The 26,021-nt window shown below is 35.2% G+C and overlaps 1 protein-coding gene across 1 annotated transcript in view; it reads left to right on the top strand.

Moving 5' to 3' along the window:
• Window positions 1-1,231: 1,231 nt before the first annotated feature.
• Window positions 1,232-26,021, top strand: part of TMPRSS15 (transmembrane serine protease 15) — a gene marked incomplete at both ends in the record, with an annotated part of 63,013 nt that continues 38,223 nt past the window's right edge. Inside the window, 15 exons of the mRNA XM_081327665.1 lie at window positions 1,232-1,415; window positions 6,350-6,471; window positions 6,625-6,692; window positions 11,540-11,700; window positions 13,004-13,045; window positions 13,145-13,174; window positions 13,283-13,321; window positions 14,738-14,851; window positions 17,373-17,481; window positions 18,773-18,838; window positions 20,355-20,464; window positions 21,766-21,903; window positions 22,873-23,022; window positions 24,721-24,820; window positions 25,478-25,628. Coding sequence (XP_081183791.1) covers window positions 1,232-1,415; window positions 6,350-6,471; window positions 6,625-6,692; window positions 11,540-11,700; window positions 13,004-13,045; window positions 13,145-13,174; window positions 13,283-13,321; window positions 14,738-14,851; window positions 17,373-17,481; window positions 18,773-18,838; window positions 20,355-20,464; window positions 21,766-21,903; window positions 22,873-23,022; window positions 24,721-24,820; window positions 25,478-25,628 — 1,584 coding nt within the window. The remainder of the gene's footprint in view (window positions 1,416-6,349; window positions 6,472-6,624; window positions 6,693-11,539; window positions 11,701-13,003; window positions 13,046-13,144; window positions 13,175-13,282; window positions 13,322-14,737; window positions 14,852-17,372; window positions 17,482-18,772; window positions 18,839-20,354; window positions 20,465-21,765; window positions 21,904-22,872; window positions 23,023-24,720; window positions 24,821-25,477; window positions 25,629-26,021) is intronic.

Genomic DNA, 26,021 nt, shown 5'->3' with positions numbered 1-26,021 from the left:
TAAAACAAATCTAGACAGAATGTTGAAATTCCAGAGAAATGCTCAGGCCAAGAAGGGCGGGATATAAATGGAATTAAAATAAATAAATAAATAAAAATAAACTGCAACCCAAAATCCACATGTATTACTGGGGGCCGGGTGGGCATGGCTTCTAGGTGGACATGGCCCGCTGGTTGGGCATGGCCCGCTGGGTGGGTGTGGCTACGGTGGCCATGGCAGACTGGGTGGCCATGGCCAGGGTGGGCGTGGGCAGCTCAATGTTGGGGAGGGATGACTCCCTTTGGGCTCCTCGGCCTTCCTCCCCCTCCAGGCTGGGGCTGGTCAGATTCCCCCCATGGGCAGCGCTGCACCTGTCCCTGGCCAGCCCTCCTCCTCCATCCTCCTCCTCCTTCTGCAGGTTAGACCATGGCTTACTGAGCTGGGTGGCACCTCTCCCCGCACACACCCTCAGGTGGAGGAGCTGGGCAGCCATGGCTCTCGCTCCCCTCCAGCCTCCATCTGCCCAAGGCCCGAGCCCAGTGTGCCCAGCTGGCTGGCAATGGGCTGGAGAGCATGGGATGGCAGCAGCTGCCTTGGGATGAGGGGTAGGCTGGGTGGGCTCTCCTGATGTCTGCAGGGGGAGAAGCAGCATGGAGGCTCCACGCCCAGTCCAGCCCAGCCCCGGCATGGCACAGAAAGGCAGCATCCCCCACAGGTGTCGGACACAACCCTCTCAGAGTGCCTTTCTCCCACCGCCCCAACCCGGTTCCTTACCACTACCTGGCTTGTTCCGTGGCCTCATGGCAGCAGCACTGGGCAGGAGGTGGCAAACAGGGCTTGCTGAGGATCAAGCTGCATTTGCCGCCACCACCCTCAGAGCCAGCAATCAGCAGGGCCCCATCATGGGAGGACTTGGGGGTGCCATGTCCAGCCTTATGAAGCCCAACTTGTTCTCACCCAAGCTGCCAGATACACGTCCCCAATGCATGACTTCTGCACCATCCTGCAGTGGTGGTGGCGGCACATGTAGGCCGATCGTGGGCTCAGAGCGGGTGTGAGCAGAGCAGCCATGCAGGGCAGAGGTGCTGCCTGGGGCCAGAGCAGAGCCAGGTGGCACTGTGTCAAGAGGCAGCAGAGCAGAGGCCAATCGTGGGTATGAGCAAGTCAGCCATGCAGGGCAGAGGCGCTGCCCAGGGCTGGAGCGGAGCTGGGTGATACTGTGGCAGTAGTGCAGGAAGCGCGGAGGCCAATCATGGGTGCGAGCAAGGCAGCCACTCAGGGCAGAGGAACTGCCCAGGTCCGGAGTGGATCCCAGCAGAATTGTGGTGGTGGTGGCGGAGCAGAGGCTGTTTGTGAGCATGAGCGAGGCAGCCGCGCTAGGCAGAGGCACTCCCTGGGGCCAGAGCAGGGCAGTGGCAGAGCCAGGCGGGGTGGAGGCAATGACAGCTGGGTCACTTTGGCCAAAGCAGTAGCAGTGGCAGCGGCAGCACAGAGGAAGCGAGGAGTGGCACCCGCAATCTGCCTGGCCTCCCCTCCACCTGCTTTGCGCAGTTCCTCCTGGACCCGCCGCACACACCATTAATCCTCCTGCCACCATGCAGGGTAAGGTTGCTCTCTCCACGCAGATGCCCTCACCTCCCTAAAGCATTTTTTTACTAACCTGCCTTTCAGCTACATTCCGTTTCTCTGTTCACTTCTCAGCATATACCATGTGTTTGTGGGATTATCGGTAAAAAAAAACCCAGTTCCATCAGACTTTCTAACTTCTTGCGAGATCTCGTGAAAAGTTAGAAAGTCTGATGGAACTGTTTTTTTGTCCCACAAACAGTGGCAAAGGCTGAGAAGCGAATGGAGAAATGGAATGCAGCTGAAAGGCAGGTTAATAAAAAAAATGCTTGGGGGAGGCAAGGGCATCTGGACGGGGGCAGGGGTGGAAATCTTACCCTGTGCAGCTTCAGAGGTGTCTGGCAGGGGAGGGAAGCAACTGGTGTACCACCATGCTAGCACTGCCACTTCCTCCGCCATTGTGTGGGACTAAAAATAAACTTCAATCAATCAATTCCATCTTTGCGAGATATTTTTTTCCCCATGAGAAGTTGAAACTGATTTATTGAAACTTTTTTTTTTTTTGCACATGGTGGCAGAGGCCTAGGACTGGGGTAACGTCACATGTGCCTACAGATATACTGCATCTACTGTAGCTCTCTTTAGAGAGAACAAAGTCACTACTAAGGTCCAGAGTTTGCCAGCTAAGGCAGTTGTCTCAAGGTACTATTTGGTAGGACTGGCCATGAAAAAACATAATAATGAACTAGCATTTTTTCCCAGCTACATAAAAGGGCAGCTTTTCATTCCATGGAACAGGTAGTCCTCAGTTCTACTTTTACATACCTTAGAACTTCAATCATAATTTGTAAAAACTGAAAGCTTATTTTAATTTCATGTTGAGTTGTGACACACATAAGTGCACTACACATATTAAAACATTAAACTGCTTTTTTTTTAAAAAAAATCCCAGTTTACACCAGATTCTCCTTAAAATTTCCTTGTTCTCGTTTGTGAAAGTCCTCTAACCACATTGCATCTCACAGGCTCCCAAAATATGTTAGATGTGTTTCTTGTCCAACAAAAAGATTCCCCATTGCTGCTTTACATTTTGATTTATCTCTTGCCAGATGCAAAGGTAAATTGATCCATAATTTCCAGAATTTGCAAGTAACTATAAACCAAGCAACTGAAAGTAACAACAAGGAATATCATTGCAATTGCACTAGTAATACATAAAAAAATAATGCAAAGTTGAAGATTAACATTTACAGCCCTGGGTGTTGAATATGTACATATGTTATCTTGAAAAATATTACCTTTTGAACAGGAGTTATATATTCCTATCATTAATACTTTTCCTTTGGGTATAAAGTCTGCTATGTGACGGAACCTAGAAATAAAATTACCAAATGCATTATGATTAAAGCCTTTTGGTTTTTTGTTTTTTATGTCTTATGATGTAAACCTCTTGAATTATTGAGTCCAGCAGTATATAAAAATAAATAATTAACTAGAGTCATCTCAGGTATATACCTGTGCCCGGATTATCACTTTTATTTTCAAAGTTACAGGGATCTGGTAGCAATTTCAGTTCCCAGATTAAAATGAATCCAAAAAAATGGTTCAAGAAGAAAAACATCACTTTTAACAGCTATGAAATTTTGCTCACTGTTCTATTTATAATCTCCCTATGTATTTCTATTGTTTTATTAACTTTTCTGTGGCTGTTCAACAAGGCAGCTGAACAAGGTAAGAAACTACAAACTTTACAATTGGTTCTATGTTAAAAATCTTAAATTGCTGTTGATATACAGCGTTTAATTGCTCATTCTATTTAACACTGTAATGGCTACTGCTTCTTTGAAAGAAAAAAAAACATATTAAAAGAAGACAGTCTACCCTGAAAGCATTCTTTAGACTCTAAATTATGTGTTTAGGAAGGAACTGACTCAATTCAAAGTTTATGTGAAAATGATTTGGTACTTATATCTTTGTGTAAATTCCGTTCATTTAAATGTTTGAGAGAAATTATTATACCCAAATCATGTATTCAAATGTTATTGTTACATAGAATGGAATGAAAATAGAAATAAAAAGAACTCCGCTGCTCCCAGACCTGCTGTGATATAGTCACCTGGTTCTGAGAGCTGGCGGTCTAATGGTTGTTAAATTCTTAAGGAAGTAACACAGTTTTTCATCAGAATTGAATTGTAGCACATTATTTATTTTAATGTTACATTTGCATACATTCTTCCTTTCACTTCAGTTATTTTGTGAGTAACCACTTCCCAATGTTATGCTGCTGGTCACTGTACTTTTGTTTTATTTCTTCTAAAAAGTATATTTTTGTTCAAAGCTGGCAAGGTTATACAAAGTTTCATATGGTTACGTTATTTTAAAATATACCCAAACAATCTGTATTCTTCTTGTTGTCATAGTGGCTCCATGAATTAAAAATATATTTTTTAAAAAAATACAAGGCACTATCAAGTATTTTTCTTTTGTGTTTTTTTTGTACTTTAACAATAAAGTACAAAGCAAATCTTGACTCAAAAGTCCAGACAATGAATAGATGATAGGACGGATACAATATATGGTTACGAGATTTATAAGATCTCTACTCTATTGCATTATACCTTTTCAAAATTTTCTTACCGAGGTAGAATGGATGAAGGCAATAAAAATAACACTTTTCCCACAAATGCAATAATTTCTTGAAACTCAAACATTTTCAAATTTTCTGATGCAGTTTCTGTAGCAGATAAGTAAAAACAGTCATACATTTTGGATAAAGTAAAAAAAATATTCAAAAATTGTGGGCAAAGTTATTTAAATTTGGAAACCTACATAGGAATATATATATATATATATATACTGTATATATCAACATAAAAGTATACAATATGAATATGAAGATATACCCTGATAAAGAAATGTGGCTGATTAGGAAAAGAATTTAATTGGAAAAAATAATAAATTGAGCATAATTACACTGGCTTTACCTTTATTGCATATTTATTATAATGAATATGGATCTTTATAAATAATCTTTTTCTTGGCCATCATTCCATTGTGGATTCCTATATTTTTGCTAATAACTCATTAATATATAAGAGTGTTCTTTAGAAAAAAAAAAGAATGTACTGTATATTAAATACAGAACAAACGAATTGCTCTTGAATTTCACATCTGTCACAATTATAGAATTCCAAAAATTATCAAATTGTACTTTGTAATAGCATATTTATTAAATATATACCTGAGAAGTAAATGCTATATTTAATTTATTTTAAACAAACTTTAAATCTATGCTCTAATTATCTGTTTTTATAACGTTGTCCCTGTATACCAATCGATAGTAAACTGCAATAGTCTTTTTTCCAAATTTATAAGAAAACTGTTTCAGGCCCAAGAAAAATGTTAATCTTTGATTCTTATGATACTCTGAAAGTATTAGCTTCCTAACATCATACCTGATACTAACTAAAATTGGCTGCTTATTATTGTTCTCTCAATAGTATCTCAGCAATTTTAATCTATTGATTTCTGACTAAAGCCACCAACATGTTTTATATGTATTACATCAGTTTTCGATGTTTTTATTAGTCTGAATTAAAAACAACTCCTAAGCCTCTTCTTAGGTACTCTTTCCAAGAAGGTCTATGTAATTCATTAAATAAAATAAAACAATGCAGCAATATTGATGAAATGTAAATTAATAACTCGGTTTACATCATGTATGCATCAGCACTATATTATAAAGGAGACTAATAATAAGAAGGTCTTTTATCTTACAATTAAGCACTAATAAAGGGCTCAGTATATGACTAGGGTTGGATGACTATATCTTTAGATCTGTAAAAGATAACCCAACACTATTTTCCAGAATCATGGATCTAAGCTTTCCCAATTTGTATCAAACCCAAGTGAATTTCGAAACAGCAGTCTTGGCTTTTTAAAAAATATACACTCTCCTACAACCACATCCTGGTCTTCAACTGTAGCATCATTAGTATATAATAGTTCAGTTGTTGTTTATGTTTTGTCTAGACTAAGGATAGTCCTGGAGTTTCTGCTTGTCCTGTTGTCAGAATGGACCATCCATTCTTTCCTGAGTGCAGAAAAATATGATGTCATTCTCCATCAGCTCCCATGTTTTGATTTGTTTTGTGTTCTAAGTTGTCTTAAGTCCTTCTAAGCATAGGAATTGTTCTAGCAAGAATCTAAACAACAACAATATGATGATGATGATGATGATGATAAATAATTTTTGAAGGTACCCTGGAGGTCTTCTAGTCCAACCCCCTGCTCATGCAGGAAACCCTACCTACACCATTTCAGAAAAATGGTTGTCCCATCTCTTCTTATCTGGATACAGCACTTGCCAAGCTCCCTCACCTCCAGTAGCTTACCATTAATCTGTGTAGCCATTTTATTCTGGCCAGCCAGGCTCCTATTCTGCTTTTTAATTTTATTTTATTTTTTGCAGTTGTTCCAATGATTGTTTATTAACTCAATGTATTTTCCCTGACCCAGGTTTTCTCAACCTCTCTAAAGGCTCATCATTGCATTTAACTGTTACCTCTTCCAGTGGGCATCCTTTTGGTTTCTATCTAAGTTTGGAAAAGCACATTTGCATTACTTCAGTGCTAGAAATAGAATGAAACTATTTATAATGAAAATATATACAATTGAATATTTATTCCATCTTTACTTGCATGAATCCATATTCATAGATAGAAAAAATGCAAAAAAATATCTAAACCAACAGCAAAATGAGAGAAACAGTTTGCTTTCTCACTTCTATGCTTTTTTTAATCAGGAGCAAAAGACCATGAAGCAATGGGAATATTTACAATAAAATCAGGAGCAATGTTCACCCCTGCTTTGCAAAATAAATCATCAGTAGACTTCAAAATTCTTGCCTTTGATGTCCAGCAAATGGTAAACTGATTTTTACTGGGTTATTTCTGTAGTTCCACATTCCCTTTTTTCTGTCTGTCTGATCAGATTTCTTTCCTTTTTTCTCTCTCTATATTAGAAAAATATAAAATATATTCTACATCTGTTTTACATTTTTCATATTTGTATATCTAGGTAGATGATATGTTACGTGCAAGTGAACTTCAAAATGAATATAAGGGAAGTAAAGTTACGCAGTTTAGGTAAGTTAATTTTTAATAAAAATCAATATGCTTGAAATATTACTGAAATCATGATATTTCATGCTAGAATTATAACATGTTTATTCCTCTTCACCTGCTCCTAAAGCTACAATTTTAGAGTTCCTGGATGGTTGTCTTATGCTCAGTATAGATCCTATTCTATGCACTACAGGAAAATTGGAGTAAAATTTCCTTATTCCAGGTCTGAATGAAAGAGTAGTAGTAAAGTTGAATGAAAATGGAGGAAAGAAATCAAAAGTGGGGGAAATGTTCCTTTGCTTTGCATTTATCATCCCAAAGTAATCTACTACTGGATGAAGCATATTTACAAATTATAGGCTTTAATACAGGTGGACCTCAACTTACAATTGAGACTAGAACTTCCATCACTAAGTGATGCTGTCATTAAGATGCACCTGATTTTATGAATTTTTTTGCGATGGTTGTTAAGCAACTCACTCTAAATCAAGTGATTCATTAAATAAATTGTGCCATCATTAAATGATTGCAGCTTCTGCCTTTGAATTTGCTTGTCAGAAGCCTGGGAAGGTCATAAAAGGTGATCACAAGACCCCGGGACTCTGGAACTATCATAAATACATGCCAGTTGCAAGCACCCAAATTTTGATCACATGAGTTTTGTACAATGACCATAAATGGGAGGACTGCTCATAAGTCAATTTTCAGCCTCAAACAATCATTAAATGAATGATCATAAGTTGAGAACTACCCAAATAACCATACTAGTCTGGTACAATTTGGTAAAAAGATATATTATTACTTTCTACTCTAGAGATGAAAGAAAGAGTGACTGATCAGTTGGTCCTCCATAACAGAGAACTGATTATCCCAGTTCATAGCCATTTCTTTTACCTGCCACAAAAATATGGAGGATTAATTTTCTTTATTCCATAACCTAATCAGATCTGTTAAGAAATACGATGCATTTCCTCATCATTAATTTTAATAATTTTTAATATTTTCCCAATGTTATTAAAACATAGAATCACCATTCTCAAGTTCAGTAGTTTTAACTATCAAATTACATTACATATGGTATAAGTTAAAAAAGAGGGGAAATGTTTTGCTTTAATAAAAATGAAAGTTGTTGTTGTTAGCTGCGAAGTCGTGTCCGACCCATCGCGACCCTATGGACAACGTTCCTCCAGGCCTTCCTGTCCTCTACCATCTTCTGGAGTCCATTTAAGCTCACGCCTACTGCTTCAGTGACTCCATCCAGCCACCTCATTCTCTGTCGTCCCCTTCTTCTATTGCCCTCAATCTTTCCCAGCATTAGGCTCTTCTCCAGTGAGTCCTTCCTTCTCATTAGGTGGCCAAAGTATTTGAGTTTTAGCTTCAGGATCTGGCCTTCTAAAGAGCAGTCAGGGTTGATCTCCTCTAGGAAAATGAAAGTATGTATTTGCGAATTTTTCACCAACCAGTATCATCCTTCTCAGGTTCCACAGCATTAGCTATCATGTTATATTAATAAAAAGTTAAATAAAAGAGGAAATCTTTGACTTGAATAAGAATGAAGATATACACAGACAAACATCTCCACAGCAATATCCATTTCAATATTCCAATGAGGACCCAGATTGTTGGGGGCAATAAGCTGACTTTGTAATAATGCCGCTTGGGGGGGCGAAAGCCCTAATAAGCAGGCATATACATAGAATGAAGGCTATTGCTAAGCACATTGATTTGTGCTTTAGATTGTAAGCCGCCCTGAGTCTTCGGAGAAGGGCGGGATATAAATGGGATTTAAAAAAAACTCTCATTCACAGGCTAGCCCAGAATTCTGGCATTTCTGGTGGAATCTTATCCAAAGCATAACCACTATTTAGCTTTTAAGGTTAGATAACCTCAGCTTGGTTTTATATTCCTCATTTCAATTAACAGATGGGTTATTGTGATAATGCTCTAAATCCATGTAATTTATCATAGGCCAAAACATGATTTTAAATATGAGAGTAGAAATCATATTTTACATAAACATTTTTTCCCAAAAAATAAGACTTAGTCTCATACATATCCTCCCAAAAGAGGCACCAGGTCTTCTGCAACTGAAGGAGCAGCTTCATTCTGCAGTTACATTCCGGCCTGCATTTCTCAGTCAGGCCTTTCCGGAAGACGTCTACAGCTGAGTACTGGATTCAATCTATAGCTTCTCGGCTCTAGTGGCCTTCTGGAAAGGCCTGCGACTGAGAAATGCAGGCCTGGCTGCAGAAGATGCCGCAGAAGAAGTGGGCCAGTGAGGAGAGGCCTGGCTACCAGGTAAGCGGGTGCAGGATGGATGGGGCAACTCCACACCCCCACCCCTGCCCTAGCTTGATTTTTAGGGGTGTGCCTCACCCCCAAACTAGGGCTTATTTGGGGGTAAGGCTTATGTTAGGCCCACCCCAAAAAAATCAAGCTAGGGCTTATTTTCTGGGTATGCCTTACTTTTTGGAAAACACTGTATAATTTGTAGAGTTTTTTATCTTTCACCTTGCAATCTTTCTTCATACACAATATTTAAAAATGATAAAAATAGAAAAGGAGTGTACACTTGACATATAATTATAATTCTGTGTGGTTTAGTTCAGGTTTCAGTTTTAGCTTTATTAAGTGCGAAAACATTGATACAGAGCCAAGTACTAAAATCAAGTTCATTTTAATACAGAAAATTGCACTAAGCTGCCATGGTCATTAGTACTTAGGCTGCTATTTGAAAAAAAAACACCTATGTTTGAGTAACATTTAATATTACTTGTTTAATTGATTGCAAAACAAACCCACCCAATTTGTAGACCTTTGATTTTATTGCTTTTTCTGCAGAACAACATGTATCCTTGCATTACTAAATTCTTTGGTGCAATATGATTTCATATTTGAAATTCTGATAAGTCAGAAAGATAGTATAGAAATAATTGCCTGAAGTATTATATGAATCATTTAAAAAAATAAAGGAAAAGTATTTGAATATACTGTAGCCTTCCCTTTGACCTTAAAATAATTAATCATCTCTTAGTCATGGCTGCCTCAGTGACAAAATGCTGATATAGGTTTTTAAAAGAGTAAAGGTTACTTGCTCTGTAACTAAAACAATTTTTTGTTTTTTTTCACAAAAAAATTATATAGTCACACACTATCCTCAGTCCTAATCTTGCTAGAGAAATTGATACAGAGAATAACTGACAATAAGAAAATCAAACTAAATTTCCCATTGAGTAAAAACAAAAATTGTGGAAAATCACTAAAGGAGAATATCTGTAGCTCAAGGTTGAAATGGGGATGGGTCATTTAGATGATGTTAGCTACTTTGGATAATCTGCAAGATGTTAGATCTGCAAGAAAATGACCAAGCTCAGAGAGTACTAAGGACCCCTCATTTGTGAAAAATGCCAATGTTCCAGTTAAAGGATAGAATAAAGAAACTTTTTATGTCACATCAACAATAATATACCGGAGAGAAACTAAGATAAGATTTACTATATTTTTCAGTCTCTCAGAGAGTAAATGGATTTATCTCAGGGTAATTACCTCTTTTGGCAAAATCAATAAATCATATTTTAAATAGCATCCTTTGACCTTTTTATTTCTTGGATGAACTGGATAATATTTTTAAAGATTAATTTCACTTAAAACAATGCCACATAGTCAAGATAAAGCCATAAGCCAGGAGAGTCCAACCATGTGGGGTCACAAATAGCATGTTAACATAACAGTCTTCAAGAATATCATGCTCTTGTGAATTTCTGTGGTGTGGCAGTATAGGTAAAAAGAGTTATTTTATAGTTCCATGGAACAACTCCTTCAGAAAATGTCTTTCCAATGAAAATAAAAGTGAGGTATTGAGTATTTAATTACTCTTATGTCAAATCCCCACATGTCCTTTAGAAAAATTGATTTTATCTAAATTTATCAATTGACATAAATTTTAAAATTTATTTTTTTAAAATTAAGGTTCAAGTTTAAATTTGCAATTTAAATTATTTTAAAATTAAATTTAAAAACTACATCATGTTAATTGCTTTCAACTGCTGTACTACAATTATTTGTAATTTGTACTTCTTTATTACTGTCCTTACTGAGTTTTCTATATGAATATGTACAGGAAACAGGGCAAACAATAACTGATCATTATTCTGGGTTCTGTGGATTTATCTGTATCTAAATTTTAAATTAAATTTTACTTATAATCATAATTTCCTCATTGGTCTTAGACTGGTTAAACAAATCTTTGAACTTATAATATTTTCAGTATTAATCAGACCATTTATTAATATCATTGTCTCACTGCGAACATGATTTGCTATGTATATAAGACAGATGTCTGATTCCATGTCTTTTTTAAATTACTATTCTTAAGAAAATAGGAATCTATTATACTGATATGAGCAATTGTCCTATTTATCTCACTGTGATCTCCGCAATGGGACTAGCCGCCCCACTCATTCCACCCGAAGGGGCTTGCTATGGGTGGAATACTCTACCATTGGAGGTTCTGGAATGGTATTAAAAGATGGCTTTGCCCATTGGGCCCCATATTCAAACTGGGTCTCCAAGTTAATCAAAGTGGGTGGAAAGCAAGCATATTTTAAGGGAAAGAAACATTTTAAGATTTCAGGAAAAAAAATATTTTCTTTCTTCTTTTTCCCCCTTTTTTGCCTTTAAATAGCCACACTTGTTACAAACAATTTCAGTGTTATACAGTTAGGTGTGTATGTTGCTGTAAAGGAGCAAATTCCCAGCCATTAAGAATCATTATAGTTTAGTGCCAAGATTCTGGTTATTCATCTGTTATTCAGTATAAATTAATTTATGTTTTTTTACTAATTTTTTTGTTGTTTTCCTTTGGCCAGAAATGGTAGTGTAATTGTATTCTTCAAACTTTTCTTTGTACAATGGGTGTCTGAAGTAGAGATAAAGGATGCATTGGTCTATGGCATCAAAGAGAATAAAAGTGAACTCTTACAGACTTTTACCATTGATGTAAACAGCATAGAAATAACAGGTAATGCATGTTTTTTAAAACATAGAAAAATGTTGTTTAATTAGATATTTTCTGCTGATTCTTGCTTCTACACCGGCATCTTCAATGCTGTATTTATGTTTTATATCAATACTTTCTACTGTTTTCAGAAGTAACCATTTTAAAATATTTATGATCACCATATGCACACAACTGCATGTACATATATGAGCACATACACATATATGCAAATGTTAACAAATTAATATCAAGTGAGAGAGAGAGACTTCATATTCAACCAAATGGGATTAAAGGGGTTAACATGAAAAAAAAAGATTTAAAAAAATATTTTAAAAATATTGTTGAGCTTTAAAATTCTGATCCAAATGTTATTTGAGATTCAGGATCTACTGTTCTGCTTTCAGCACTGAACTTGATAACTATGAAACACTGAGGCAATTTATTTAGTACATAATATATATACAAAAATTCCTCTGCTTTATAATTAGGGGTCCTTGGTGCTCTCTGAGCTTGCTTGTTTTCTTGCAGACATTTCATTACCCAAACTAGGTAACATCATCATTTTGGGTAATGAAACCTATTGTTGTAATCGGTATAAGCCATGCACTTTCTGAAAATCTATTTTATAACTTACATTGTGTCGGAATATTTAAAGTAGCATACTTTATATTCAGAACTTGAACTCCAAATTGAAATTGCTTGGAAAAACTCCATTTAAAAAATCCACCATTTGGCATAAATTTCCCCCTTACTTGTCGTCGGTTCCTATATATGAATTGCTCTCTTAACAGTTTATCTCACATGGCTAAAGATGTTTTAGTTGATGATACAGAAAAATGTCCAATTTTTTATCAACTTAATTTAGAAGACCAAATTCTAAACCGTGCTGTGCATGATTCAGTTCTAGCTATTGTTAGGAATTTAACAATACAAAGATGTAATAACATATAATCTATTGAAGCAATTTAAAGTCAGGAAGCTGAACAAAATTATGATCACTTCTCACTACCAAACCAAAAAAACATTTTTATACTTAGCTTTGAACAGATTGGAACATTTGATTTAGGAAAAAACAGTGCAGGGGGAGGCTGTTCATTTCCTTTATTTTCAGTTTCATTAATTTTGTAGTTTTTGTATTACTAAAGTAAGCCTTTAGTAACACCTATTTAGTAAGAACAAGATTTATTTGCATGACAAATAAGAAAAAAGTAGCCAGCAAAATTCATTCACTTTTTTGCATTATTGTGTAAAGTGACAATAATAAAAATTAATTTAGAAATATAAAGCAGAATTTTTATGTTATTTTTTTAAGTCTGTTTGGTTCATTTTGCAGATCTGGGAATATTTACTACAAGGAGCCCTTTGACAACATCCGGTTAGTCAATATACAACACATATTATTGTTTTATTAATTAGTGAAAAACCCTTGAGAAAAGTATCCTTTTTTCTTTATTTTGTTTAATTTATTTTGCAGGTTTGGAAATATTTAGTACAACAACACCTGGTTAGTAAATGTAGAATGTATTATTACATAGGGGAGGTTTTCATTCTATTAATTAATAAAAACTACTTAAAAAAAATAACTTTGTTTTGTTGTTTATTCACTTTCCAGGATTGGTAACAACTACAAGTAATGCTCCAACAACACCTGGTTAGTAAATACAGATTTTATTAGATAAGTATAAAAAAACTTAGATATGGTATATTTCCCAACTTTTCAAAATAAAATTGCTTTGTGAAACAATTTTCATTTTAGTGTTTTTGTTTTTGAAACTTTCACGTTCCAGGCATAAGCACATTAAATACCAGCTCTGATTCCATTTAAGTTTATATATGGATTGTGACATGATAAAAACAAATTAAAACACATTAAAATTAAAAATTCTGGGTCCATGTATAAACAAATTGTATTTTATTTAATTTTCCAACTCAAAAATTCATAGTTATTTTTTTAAAAGTATACTAACGACTTTCTATTTTTCATAATAGAATAATCTGTTTCTTCTAGAATATATCTATTTCTGCCTGTAATTATAAATAGTTCATATTAATTATTGTATACAACATTCAAATACTGGATTCAAGAACATTACTCTTTATTTCTGTAATAGTGAATTGATTTCCATTTATTTTAGTAATTAGAACCTATAACAATTAATGCATATTTGGATAAATAAGCCTCATTTTTAAAATTTACATTTCAACAGAAGTTTGTTGAATCTCTCTCTCCTCCTCTCTCTCCCTCTCCCTCTCCCCCTCCCTCTGTGTCTTTGTGGTCTGTGTATGTGTCTGTGTCTTTATGTATGTGTATCACTGTATATTGGAAAGAAAATCAGTAACTAAAGAAAACATTTCCAAAGGATTCATTTTCCTTCTCCAGTAGATGGCATTGTTGTTTAGTTTTCAAAAGAATAAATAAAGAAAATAAAAGAGGTAACCCTGCTGTTGACATCAGCAAAAAATTGTTCTGAAATTTGATAATTTTTGCCACTGGAATTAACCAAGGCTGAACTTTCTCACTATTAATAGCAGGATTAAGTTTCAAAAAAATGAGAATACACCCCATTAAAGAAAAGCATAGCTCACCTATTTTATCCATGTCTAAAAATTCTAAACAGTTATTGCAATCATACCAATACCTCCAGTATTTTTTATTATTATTATTCTTTGTATCAGTTTACTGAGTGCATTTATAATTCATGTGCAATGCAAAAATCTGAATAAAAAGCTACTTTATTGTCAGTCTAAAGCCTCTTCAAAAGTTATTTTTTTATTTCAGATGAGTAGTTATATTACTTTACTACATCAATCTTCATTGCGTATTCACATCACAGAGTACAGTATATGTCAGTGTGAAAGAGAACTTTCTTAGACAAATGCATTATGGAATTTTTCATTACATTTTAAGGAGTCCCTTGAATTGACTGTTTCTGAAAATATGTCATTAGATCATGAGGCGCTTTTTGGATAGTTTCTTGATTATATTCTATGGGTAGAATGTTTCTATTTCAGGAAACTAAGATTAACCATGTGTTCTATGTTATTTTCTTCTTGAAACATATGTTAGGTAAATGTTTGCCTTCAGATGGCCTTTGTGCTGATAATGAAACCTGCATCGGAAGGCAATTATTTTGTGATGGAATGCCACACTGCCCAAATGGCACCGATGAAAACAAATGTGGTAAGAATATAAACTTATGTAACTAGTCTTTGAATTTCCAGAGGAATATTTACTATCATGAATGTTTAAAATATAAAAATAAATTAAGTTGACCAGGGCTGGGATTTGTTTTGTTTAGTTTTCCTGATGTATAGTCTTTAAACTTCCGCTAATATTTTTCTTTTCTAAGGATATTAATAGATAATTTATTGTGGGTGTCAATACTATATGATAGCTAGTTTAGTGTAGTGGTCAGGGTGCCAGTCTATAAACCAGGAGAACATGAGTCCTCCCTTAACCATAAAGCCAATTGGTCATATTGGTCCAGTCAACCTCTCTTATCCTTAGGAAGCAACCAATGGCCATCCACTTCTGAAATCTTGTCAAGAAAACTGAAAGTTTTCTATGGTTCACTTCTATGTGAAGTGAAATGCTTATAAAAAGTCATCTGAATTGAACCTTCAGAAGACTATACATAATTGGAAGCCAGTGTCAATATACTCCCTTCTTCTATGTAAACCCATATAATAAAAAGGAAACAGGTACTTCCATGCCAGACCATACATAGTCTTCCTTTCTTATTAAAGGAATGATATGTTTTTGATTACTTTTCCTTTATTTACTTCCCTTATACTTGAAAAATTCCATTTTCCCATCTGGCAAAAAAAGACAGGCTGCACTCGCTCTCTGAGAATATAAGCAGTTTTTGTTATGAACAATTTCCTGAGAAAGACATAATTTTTTATAAAGAGAATGTAGCTGTGTGAGTGCATGCATATGCAATGGATTTTTCACTTTTGTCATATTCATATTTTACTCCAGGTTCATCAAATATTTAGCTTTCTCTACACAGCAGTGTTTTCAAAATTTTAATATCATTTTCTTATAATTAAGGTTATCTCAAAGTTCAGGATTCAATATATTAGTATAACAAAAGAATTATAGAAATTTGAAAATGGTCTTCGGTTCTCTATATTTATTTAACCACCTTATTGGTGACATTTAAAGGCATTCAAACAAAAGGTAGAGGGAGGAGTGTTCCTTCTTCACTGGTCATCAAGAAGATAATAACAAGGAAACCGCAATGAATATATGCAAATTGTAGAAACATTTTAGAGCAATACAAAGGTCCCTCTTTTCAGCCTTTTAGTCATGAAATTCATTAACTGAGAAATTAAGTTTAGCTGATTATTCCCATTGAATGTTTAACAAGTAAAAACTATGAGTTACAAGCTAGTTAAATGAACTCAAAAATTTCTACCAAGAATAACTTATTGCTTACTTAGAGAAGCTCACTTCAATTACTAAATATATAGTTAACATTAATGTCCTTATATTGAGGTTCCAATAAAAATTGTATGTAGTCAATATGTTAAGTTCCATTTTCTCATACTACTTAGTGTACATAAAGTGCAGGATGAGAGATTTCTGACTGGAAAACAATTTAATATTATTATTCCTAATATGTCCATAGACTTCAGTATATGATAGGGATATAAAGCCAGGAGTCAGTTTGGTTTAGTGGTTAAGGCTCCAGGATAGAAAGCAGGAGACCATGATTTCAAGTCCTGCCTTAGCCATAAAAGCCAGCTTGGTGACTTTGGGCTAGGCACTCTCTCTCAGCCCACCCACCCAGGATTGTTGTTGTGGGGAAAATAGGAAGAAGATGTGTTGGATATGTTTACTACCTGGAGTTATTTGTAATAATAATAAAGGTGGGATACAAATTAATTATTTAGTTCAAGGACATAGCACAGGAAAGATATAATTTTAATAGTTTCAGTAAATGTGGACATCTCAGGTAAAATATAGGTAATGAGTAACACAAGAAGCCCTCCTTTCATAAAATTAAGCAACTATTCAATATCTTAATTGAGCTTTCAAAATACTGTACTGTACTGTACTGTAGTTGTATTATCAATAATAGTAGCATTTTCTGAAAATCCAGAGTTTTGTAGAACATTTAAACAAATTTTATTAAGCAGGTTCTTTTATTTATTTTTTAAGTATAGAGTAGGCCAGGGGTAGGCAACCTCGGCTCTTTTATGACTCATGGACGTCAACTCCCAGAATTCCTGAGTCAGCAGCATAGCTGACTCGGGAATTCTGGGAGTTGAAGTCCATGAGTCATAAAAGAGCCAAGGTTGCCTACCCCTGGAGTAGGCATTTAAAAAAAAGATGTTGGCTCAGAATGATTCAACTCTTTGAGCAATCTTTGTAGTTTGAAGTATTATTTTGAAGTACCATTTTAGAGGGGTGTTTTTTGTTGTTGATGATGACGATAATGATTATTGTTTACGTTTTGTATTTTTTAAATAGTTTTTCTAAGATTAGAATTTCATGTGAGCCATGCAGAATTTGTCTCTAGATAATAAAAATAAATTAAAACTCCTAAATTCTCTTTTCTTATCAATGACGTTATTTTTTTGAGTGGAGATGTTTTTACTATTACCAATGCTTTACTTAATGAAAAACAAAATACAATTAGATTGTTTTATTTTCATCATACGCTGAAACCCTTTTTATCACCCTCCATTTACAGCTACACCCTGTGATGGAAAATTCATTTTAGACGGTTTATACGGATCTTTCCATTCTATTCATTTTCCAAAACCCTATAGCTCAAATCTTCTTTGCCGATGGATAATAAAGTAAGACACTTCATAACATTCTACATCTTAAATCTAATTTTTAAACATAACAAACCATTCTCTGGTATAATTCTAAACCCCTATCCTGATAGCTGTCGTCTGAAAGTTCTTCCAGCTAACTCATGTGAGCCATTTTCATTTTTAAGCTACATCCAAATGATTGTAGGCAAAAAATTACAAAAATAGGAAAAAAAATAATAACAGCAAAGATAATATCTACTGCTATATGCAGCACATGACATGGGACCAAAGAACAAAATCCTAATATCAGTGTGGGGTCCCAGTCAATCTGCCATAGGGTTTGAAAACATGGCTGACGCTGTGTAGTTTTTATCTACTTGTCTATCTGGTCCATATTAACTGCTTACCTAAAGATTTTAACAGAATATCTTTTAATGGCCTTGAGATTGCAATTTGCTTTTTTTTCTGGATCCAGATATTAAAAAGTGTTAAAAAAGAAACTATTCCAATTTATCAGGTGAAGAAACTGTTCACCTGCTTGTGTGGATATTAATGAAAGCATTTTCTTATAAATGTTGGTAATTTTGCAGTTCTCACGTGGTAATATATACAAATATATCAAACATTGCACACAACATTGTCATTATCTGCTTCTGGAAGTATTAATAACAAAAAAGCAGTATTTCATGATGAAACTGAAGCAGAAATGTTTTTTTTTTTATGATTGCTGTTTGTACGAGCATTACTTTTATGATGACATTATTGCTTCTTCATTTAATTTTGTGTTTCTTCCTGAACCATATAATTTTATTATTTTTAATATACTGATAAAAAATTGACATATTTTGGTCAAATGGCATTTTATGAAACTTAACAAATGCATTTTACTAAGTTGCATTTCCCAACAGTTTTATTGTGTTTCTTTCTTGTCAGATATAATTTTGGAATTATTTTCCCATCTGCATAAGTACTATGAAGAAATGAATAGGAATAATTATAGATCACATGGAAAAAAAGCTTAGACGCTTTTTCCAGACTGACTCTGACAAGCGTGTTGAAATTATTTTGGTCAAACATATATTTTTCATATCTTTTGGGAACTGTAACTGTTACTAAAATTAAAAGTTTTCTGTTTTGGATTTCATACTTGCCTCTTTGAAAATAACTGCTTATATAACAGAGACTATGATATAGCTGTATATATAACCACTGTTTATAATTTAATGCAACCGCCAGGTTTAATAATTATTATAGTTTGCATTCAATCCTATGGTCCCTGGGGTAAAGTCCTAAAGTTGTAGAATATTTCTATTTGTCCAAATTCTCTTAGACAGACTTACAGCCTAAAAAAAGAAAATAAGAAATATGTTTCACCTTCTATATTAGATAACCATAGGTACGTAGTTCTTTTGGCAATTAGAAATCTATGACCTTAGAAAATTACAAAAATATGTTATATAGAAGGCTCTTTACCACACCCTGAAATGCATATAAATTTACATCAGTTTGAGGTACTATTCCTATCCCCACTGTTCAGATTTGGAACCATTATTATATTTAAATAAAAAGTTTTCATCCCTCCTAAATATTACATTGCTGCACTGAGTATAGTAATCATTAGCAAACCCACAAAACTATTGGTTAATTGGGGGAAACAAGACTGTCCCATTGGGGTGTATTTAGATATGACATTCTATTCTGATTGGAAAGCCAGAAGCAGTAGTCATATACAACCAAGTTTAGAGAATGGTAATCAATTCAAATGCATACAGGCAGACACAACGCGATTAGGAGCAATACAGTTGACTAGGAGTGAGGGAAGGAGGGACCAATCATTCGCTCCATCAGCAGATCTGTTCTGTACCAGCCTGCTACCGGCCCTGCATCAAAAGCAGGGACAACCCCTTTTACAATAAGGCAAGAGGCTGGAATTACGCCTGCCAAATTTATTATCACAAATACAAACGGAACAAGACAAACCAAGAAACAGGAGCTTAAAGAAACAGGAACAATCCAAGCGGTTGCCTTCAGCAAACCAGCCCTCCCACACATTCCCCTTATATAGAGTTCAGGGCGTGGCTTCTCTGTGCCTCCTTCCGAGGAGCCCCATTGCTTTCCTCTGTTTACTCCTAATTGACTGCCTCCTGCATCGGGCGTCCTTGAACAGGGCCAGCTGTGGATCATCTTCATCCACGCTGTCAGGCTCACACAGCTAGGTCTCCACCAGGTGGGAGGGGCCTGGCTGGGGGCTCTGCGGAGCCTCAAAGCCATCATCAGCAAGTTCTTCAACACCCCCTCCTCCTCCTCCTCTGAGTCATCCGACCCAACTGCCGAACCCACAGGCTGACCCTGAATCACAACGAGATCGTTGAAACAGCCAGCTACATAAGCTAGCTAGCCAGCCTCCCCAGCTTTTTACTCTGACGTCAGCAGAGGACCGACGAAAGCTTAGTAATAAAACAGTTTGTTTTTACATTAGTGAGGGGGGAGAGGTGATGACGATTGATAATGATGATGATGATGGGGTTGTGTGTGTAGTGTACGTATGGACATGCGTTGCATATTACTCTTCCTCCATTTATTCTACAAATGTTCCCAGAAACATCAAAGGACTTGGCTGGCTAGGTGGACAAGGACAGCAAATGGGTTCTTCCTTCTTAGTTGACATGCTTTCTAACCTGTTCTATTCACCAGAGCACCCTGACTTTCAGAAGCATTTTTGGATAAGGCTGGGAATAGGTGGTTATCAGGAGAGATTTTTTCCCCCAAGAAAGTGAGTTTTCCCTACTTTCCCCACTAACTAGAAACAACCAGTGGTAACAAAAAATTCACTTCACATTATTCCAACTCTGCAATACAGCTATGATTTCCTAATAATTAATATGGTATATCTCCTGATGTTTTTCTTTTAGTATAGAGAAGCACCTATCTATCAAAATAAACTTTGTTGCTTTTGAGACAGAAAGATTATACGATTTTCTATGGATTTATGAAGGTATAGGTCCAACAAAGATATTAAGAGGTAAGATGCCTTTTTAATTCAACTTTAAAAATAAATGAACCCTATGATTTTAATAGAAATAAGTATTCTATGGACTTTGAAGGAGCAGGATAGAAAGAGTATTTGGTGTTGGAGTAGACGTCTGAGAATATCATGAATAGTCAAGAAAACAAATATTGGAAGATCAATCCAGAGTGCTTATTCAAAGTATAAATGGCCAGGCTTATGTTATCCTATTATGGACACATTATATGAAAATCGTTCTCCTGAAAAGTTTATAATGCTGGAAAACATGGAAGAAAATAGACTGGGATAACCAGCATCAAGATCACTAGACTAATTAGAAAAGTGTACTATTGGAAGATGTGTAGTACCAGGTTTGGGCAGATCATCCTCAAGGAGATCTGTGTGGTTGCTAAAGGTTGAGGCTAATTTGATGGGACATAATCATCAATCGGGTTCGTTCATGTTTTGTAATGCATTTATACTATTCTGAGCCTTTTATGTGTTTATTCATTCAGGTGAGTGTAGGAGAAAATATATTCAGTTTTTATTGCCCTGTATGACAAGTGCAAGTTTTGAACCATCAGGGGGTTTTTGTTTGGGAGGGAGGGGAATTTAACATTTTCTTTTTTGTTTACACATTTCCAGAGAAATAATAATTACTATTTTGTCAGGCCCAGCACAGAACAGCATAGAACAAGCCAACCAAATTTCAATTCTTTTTTTGCTCACACCCTCTAGACAAAATCTTGCCAGATGAAACCTATACCACTTTTATCCTAACAGATATACCTAGGGAAATTCTAGGGAGTGATTATCCTAAATCTCTTCCTCTGACTCCAATCAGCACTGGGCTGCGTTGTACCCTTCTTAAATATGCTCCCTCTGTCCTGGGAAAATGATATTTCACTGTAGTCCATCACACCGCCTAAACCTTCATAGACAAAATCCACCCCACACACTTTCTGAAACATTTTCTTTGCACGGAATGATAGCTATGGAAAACCAGTAGATATAATCAGGCCTCACTTTTGTATGAAGATGGCAGAGTTTACTTATATTTATATAATGGTTTGTTTACTTTAAGTTCATCGAGTTAGCTACAATTGACTACTAATTATGATTAGAATCCTACTGAAAGTACAGATACACTTGATTTAAATTGTTACTAAAAAGCATGGACATTAACGAAAGGATTTTTATATTCTGAAATAAACATAGCTTTCCACAGAACAAAATCTATTGACTCACTTTTACTTGAACAGGTATAATATTATTCCATTCTGACTTTTTTTTCCATTGTGTTTTTTTGTTCTTAGCTGAACTCTCAGGTTCTAATCCTGGGACAGTTTATATTTTCTCTGATAAAGCCACTGTTGAATTTGTCACAGACTTATATAAAAACTTTAATGGTTTTTATGCAATCTATACTGCTTTCAATGCAAGTGAGCTAACCAGTAAGTATACCTGTAATTTATATTTAAACACTACAGCACAATGGAGATATGATTATTGTTTGGAAAATATAATTATAACACAGCTTCCTCTGTGTGCAACAGCTGATCAACTATGTAATTTAAAAATGACAAAGGAACAGATCCTTTTTTATCCTATCCAACTACTCATTGAGACTCTACCATCACGTTCTTATTGCTGGTTTGTTGTTGTTGTTTTTTTTGTAATTTTCTTCTTAATCAAATGCTTCGTTGATGGTAATATCACATAAAAAACCTAATATGGTATACTGGAGTCCTGGATCATGTTCCCTTCAATCAGGTAATACTGTATATTGGGCAATTAGGCCAGTTATTAGTGTTCCTCAGACTAACAGGGTTACTACTTTAAGAATAAAAATGCATCATCTTGACCTCTTGAGAGGAAAGTCAGCTGTAAGATACCTATAGTTCATGTGATGCCTGCTATATTTTGACAGACAAGGCTTTTTTCAGCAGTGTTGGCTATGAGAAAAGTGAATAAATAAAACAAGCAAATATCATTGTGCACAGCTTACAAGGACAGAGTGCATGACTCAGAGTTTCATGTGGAACAGCCATTCTTTAGAAGGATGTCCAACTCACTGTAACAATAATACTAAATGCATGGCACTCTGTCTGTACCAGTTATTATATTAAATGCCATGGATATGGAAACCTAACAGTTCCTCATACATATATGTGTTCCATCACATATCCAAGTAATTGTGCTTTTTTTTTCCAAAATCTCTTTTAAACTAATTTCAAAGTGAGACTTTTCACAGAGGAAGTACTGCAAGTAAAATTATTATGTGTACAGTATTAAAATGATAATAATCAGGAGTTTTTTTCATGATCCTATAATCCCTTGATTCTGGATATAATCGGGATATATACATTGTAGTATTTCACTGCTTGTTTACTTTATTATTTTTACTCCAACCTTGTTTGAAGACAATGAAAAAATCAATTGTACTTTTGAAGATGGGTTTTGTTACTGGATTCAACATGTAAAGGAGATCGGTGCATGGGAGAGAGTAAATGGCTCTATCTTTCCTTCTTCAACTGGTCCAAATTTTGATCATACCTTTGGCAATTTATCAGGTAAGAAATATTATGTGCAAAAGCAATTGTTGTATGTATTTGGAGACAATAAAAATATTTTATATTCTATTTCTTTTGCTTAAACTGAACATTTCAAAGCAGTGCACATATCTGGAGGATTAGCCCCAATAAACTCAGGGCTTCAATCTATAAAGATGGCTCCAAGTAGCTTTTTCTTGCCTTAGTACTCTAATACAGTTATGATGTGATGATGATATATTGAAAAAAACCAGGCCCTCAGAATATTGTATATGCATATTTATCTACATAATTTCTTTTCTACAGCATGCTAGGCAGGTGATCCTATGGACTGAAACAGAAAAATGCATGTCTTACAGAAATTTCAGTACAGAAATTCAGTATAGAAATTCACTAATTATTCAATTAATAGCTATTTATTTCATTTGATTTTATTTGTATGGCCATCCATCTTTTGCACCATGGGTATTTTTTTATTAATCATAGTTTTAACTTGATGGTGCTTGATGTATTCCAGCTTTAAAATATCCAGACTCAGATAGACTACATCCTGATGGCTTCTTATGGTTTGACCATTCAACATTTCAATTCCATTACTATTTGTGATTTTACCTCACTTTATTTCTAATGCACCACATTTCTCTAAACCAGGTTATGATTCAGGATCCAAATTTGGCTAAATACATATGGTATTTATGGATTGGAACCATTTCAAAGTAGAACAACAATGAATTGACAGTAATAAAAAACAAGAAAAATAAAAATAAAGTCATCATTAGTCCTGTTGGCAAAAGCTGGTTCAAAATGGCGTTCACTATAAATAAAGTCACTTTTCTAGAAATCCTGGCAAACATGCACCGTGTTTCCCCAAAAAGAAGACCCAGTCTTTTTTTTCCTCCAAAAAAGTTACCAGGTCTTATTTTCAGGGGGTGTCTTTTCAACTCACTTACAGCACCGACAGCCCCACCCAGCTGACCCACTTCTTCTGCGGCTGAAGGAGCAGCTTCATTTTGTAGCTGAGAATGGAGCTCCAGCCTGCATTTTGCAGACTGGAGGTCTTTCCGGAAGGCCTATGCAGCTGAGAACCAAGATACGGATTGAATCGATAGCTCAGTTCTCAGCTGCACAGGCCTTCCACAAGGGCTTCTGACTGTGAAATGCAGGCCCGAGCTCCATTCTCAGCTGTAGAATGAAACTGCTCCTTTGGCCACAGAAGAACTGGGTGGCAAGGCAAGAGTCAATCCATGGGAGGCCTGGCTGCAGTGGTAAGCTCCAACTCCCCATCCCTGCCCTAGCTTGATTTTTATGCATGTATCTCACCCCAGAAGTAGGGCTTATTTTTGATGTAGAGCTTACATTAGGCCCACCCTAAAAAAATCAAGCTAGGGCTTATTTCGGGGTGGGTCTTATTTTCAGACAAATGTGGTACTTCATAAAGATATTACTTAAGTCTTGTATGTATTTATCAATGCATATACTTTCTCTCTTTCTTTCTCTCTTTATTTAATTGTTTTCCTTCCTGTTACTAGTATATTTAAAAAACAAGCTGACCAAATAGAAAAGGGGTGGGATAAAAATAAAATCAGCAGCAGCATCACCATCATTGATTTCATGTCCAAATTAGCAGGATGCTTCCAGAACTCAAGAATCAGTTATCCATACTGAATCTCTCATTAACTGCATTTACACTTATATGTTTTTACTTTGATTTTTTTTCAGGCTACTATATTTCAACATCACCTTCTTATGGAAGCGTACTAATGAAAATATTTAGCTTACCCTTAGACCCTATTTCAGATGCATACTGCCTAAGCTTCTGGTATAGTAAATATTTTGTTTATATAATAAAATTATTATGATTTTTGGAAATAGTGATTCTTTAAAAGCTTGGGGGAAAAGAAAAACTTTTTAAAAATGAGTACCGAGTTTATCGAAGGCCCATAGAAAAATTCTGTGGAAGTATCCTTGCCTAAATAAATGGATGCAACACTGAACAAGCACATTCTGTCTGCAACTTGTTTACTTTTAGAAAATAAGATGTACAACTTGTTTACTTGTAGAAAATAACATATAAATTTATTGTGTGAACATTTTCTATATTATGTGAATATAGACTCATGTAGTGGCTATAGTTCTGCATTATGAAAGGATCTTAAATGGGACAAGGTAAACAAAAGTTCATTTGTTTGAAGTTGGGGTTTATGGAACCGTGTTAGACACTTCAGAGCAGAAAGCTTTCAGACATCTGAAGCTGAAATAAGAACAACTAAATAAATAAATAAATGATGGAATATCCTGGTTTGGTCAGGGTGTAATTTAGAACAAAAGTCATGTGTGCCTAAGTGAATTTACTCATAAAAGCAATTTCTTCCCCAATTTCATCTACTACAGACAGAGCATGTTCTTCTGAAGTTAAACTGATAGATTTCATTTTAATTAGATCTTATATAATTTATGGAATTTGTTTTTAATTCAGGTATCATATGAATGGTATTGACGGTTACCATCTCAATGTTAAAATTATATATGATGATAACAGTGAAAAGATCATCTTCCAGAAAGAAGGAAATTATGGAAATATTTGGAATTATGGACAAATAACATTAAATGAAACATCTAAATTTAAGGTATGTTAATATATTCATGTCCAGCAGAGTTTGTAATTGTCTTCATTTTGTTATCATTTCTCTACTTCTTTCATTATTCATACCCAAACATACACACAAATTCACAATTATAGCACTGAGATCACAAGATCAGATGGTATTCATATATATTATGCTGTCTTTTGGGCAGCTAAAATTATTATTGGAATGTTTTTTTCTGCCTTTGCTAATTGTATCACTAATTGAGAACTAAGTGGAGTAATTAGCTAGAGTAATGAAATAAATATACAACTGAAATTAATTGGATGTGCATTCGATAATGTTCAGTATAAAGCTTTTCTCTCCCTCCCAGCTTTTTGGTCTCATCGAGGGATTTTAGACTCCCAGCTAATACTTCTAGCACTTGATTATTTA

Source organism: Vipera berus (genome assembly GCF_964194415.1).
Source record: "Vipera berus genome assembly, chromosome: 4".
In the NCBI taxonomy this organism is placed as follows: Eukaryota; Metazoa; Chordata; class Lepidosauria; order Squamata; family Viperidae; genus Vipera; species Vipera berus.
The sequence above is the reverse complement of the archived record's forward strand: the minus strand, read 5'-3'. Positions and strand labels throughout refer to the sequence as shown.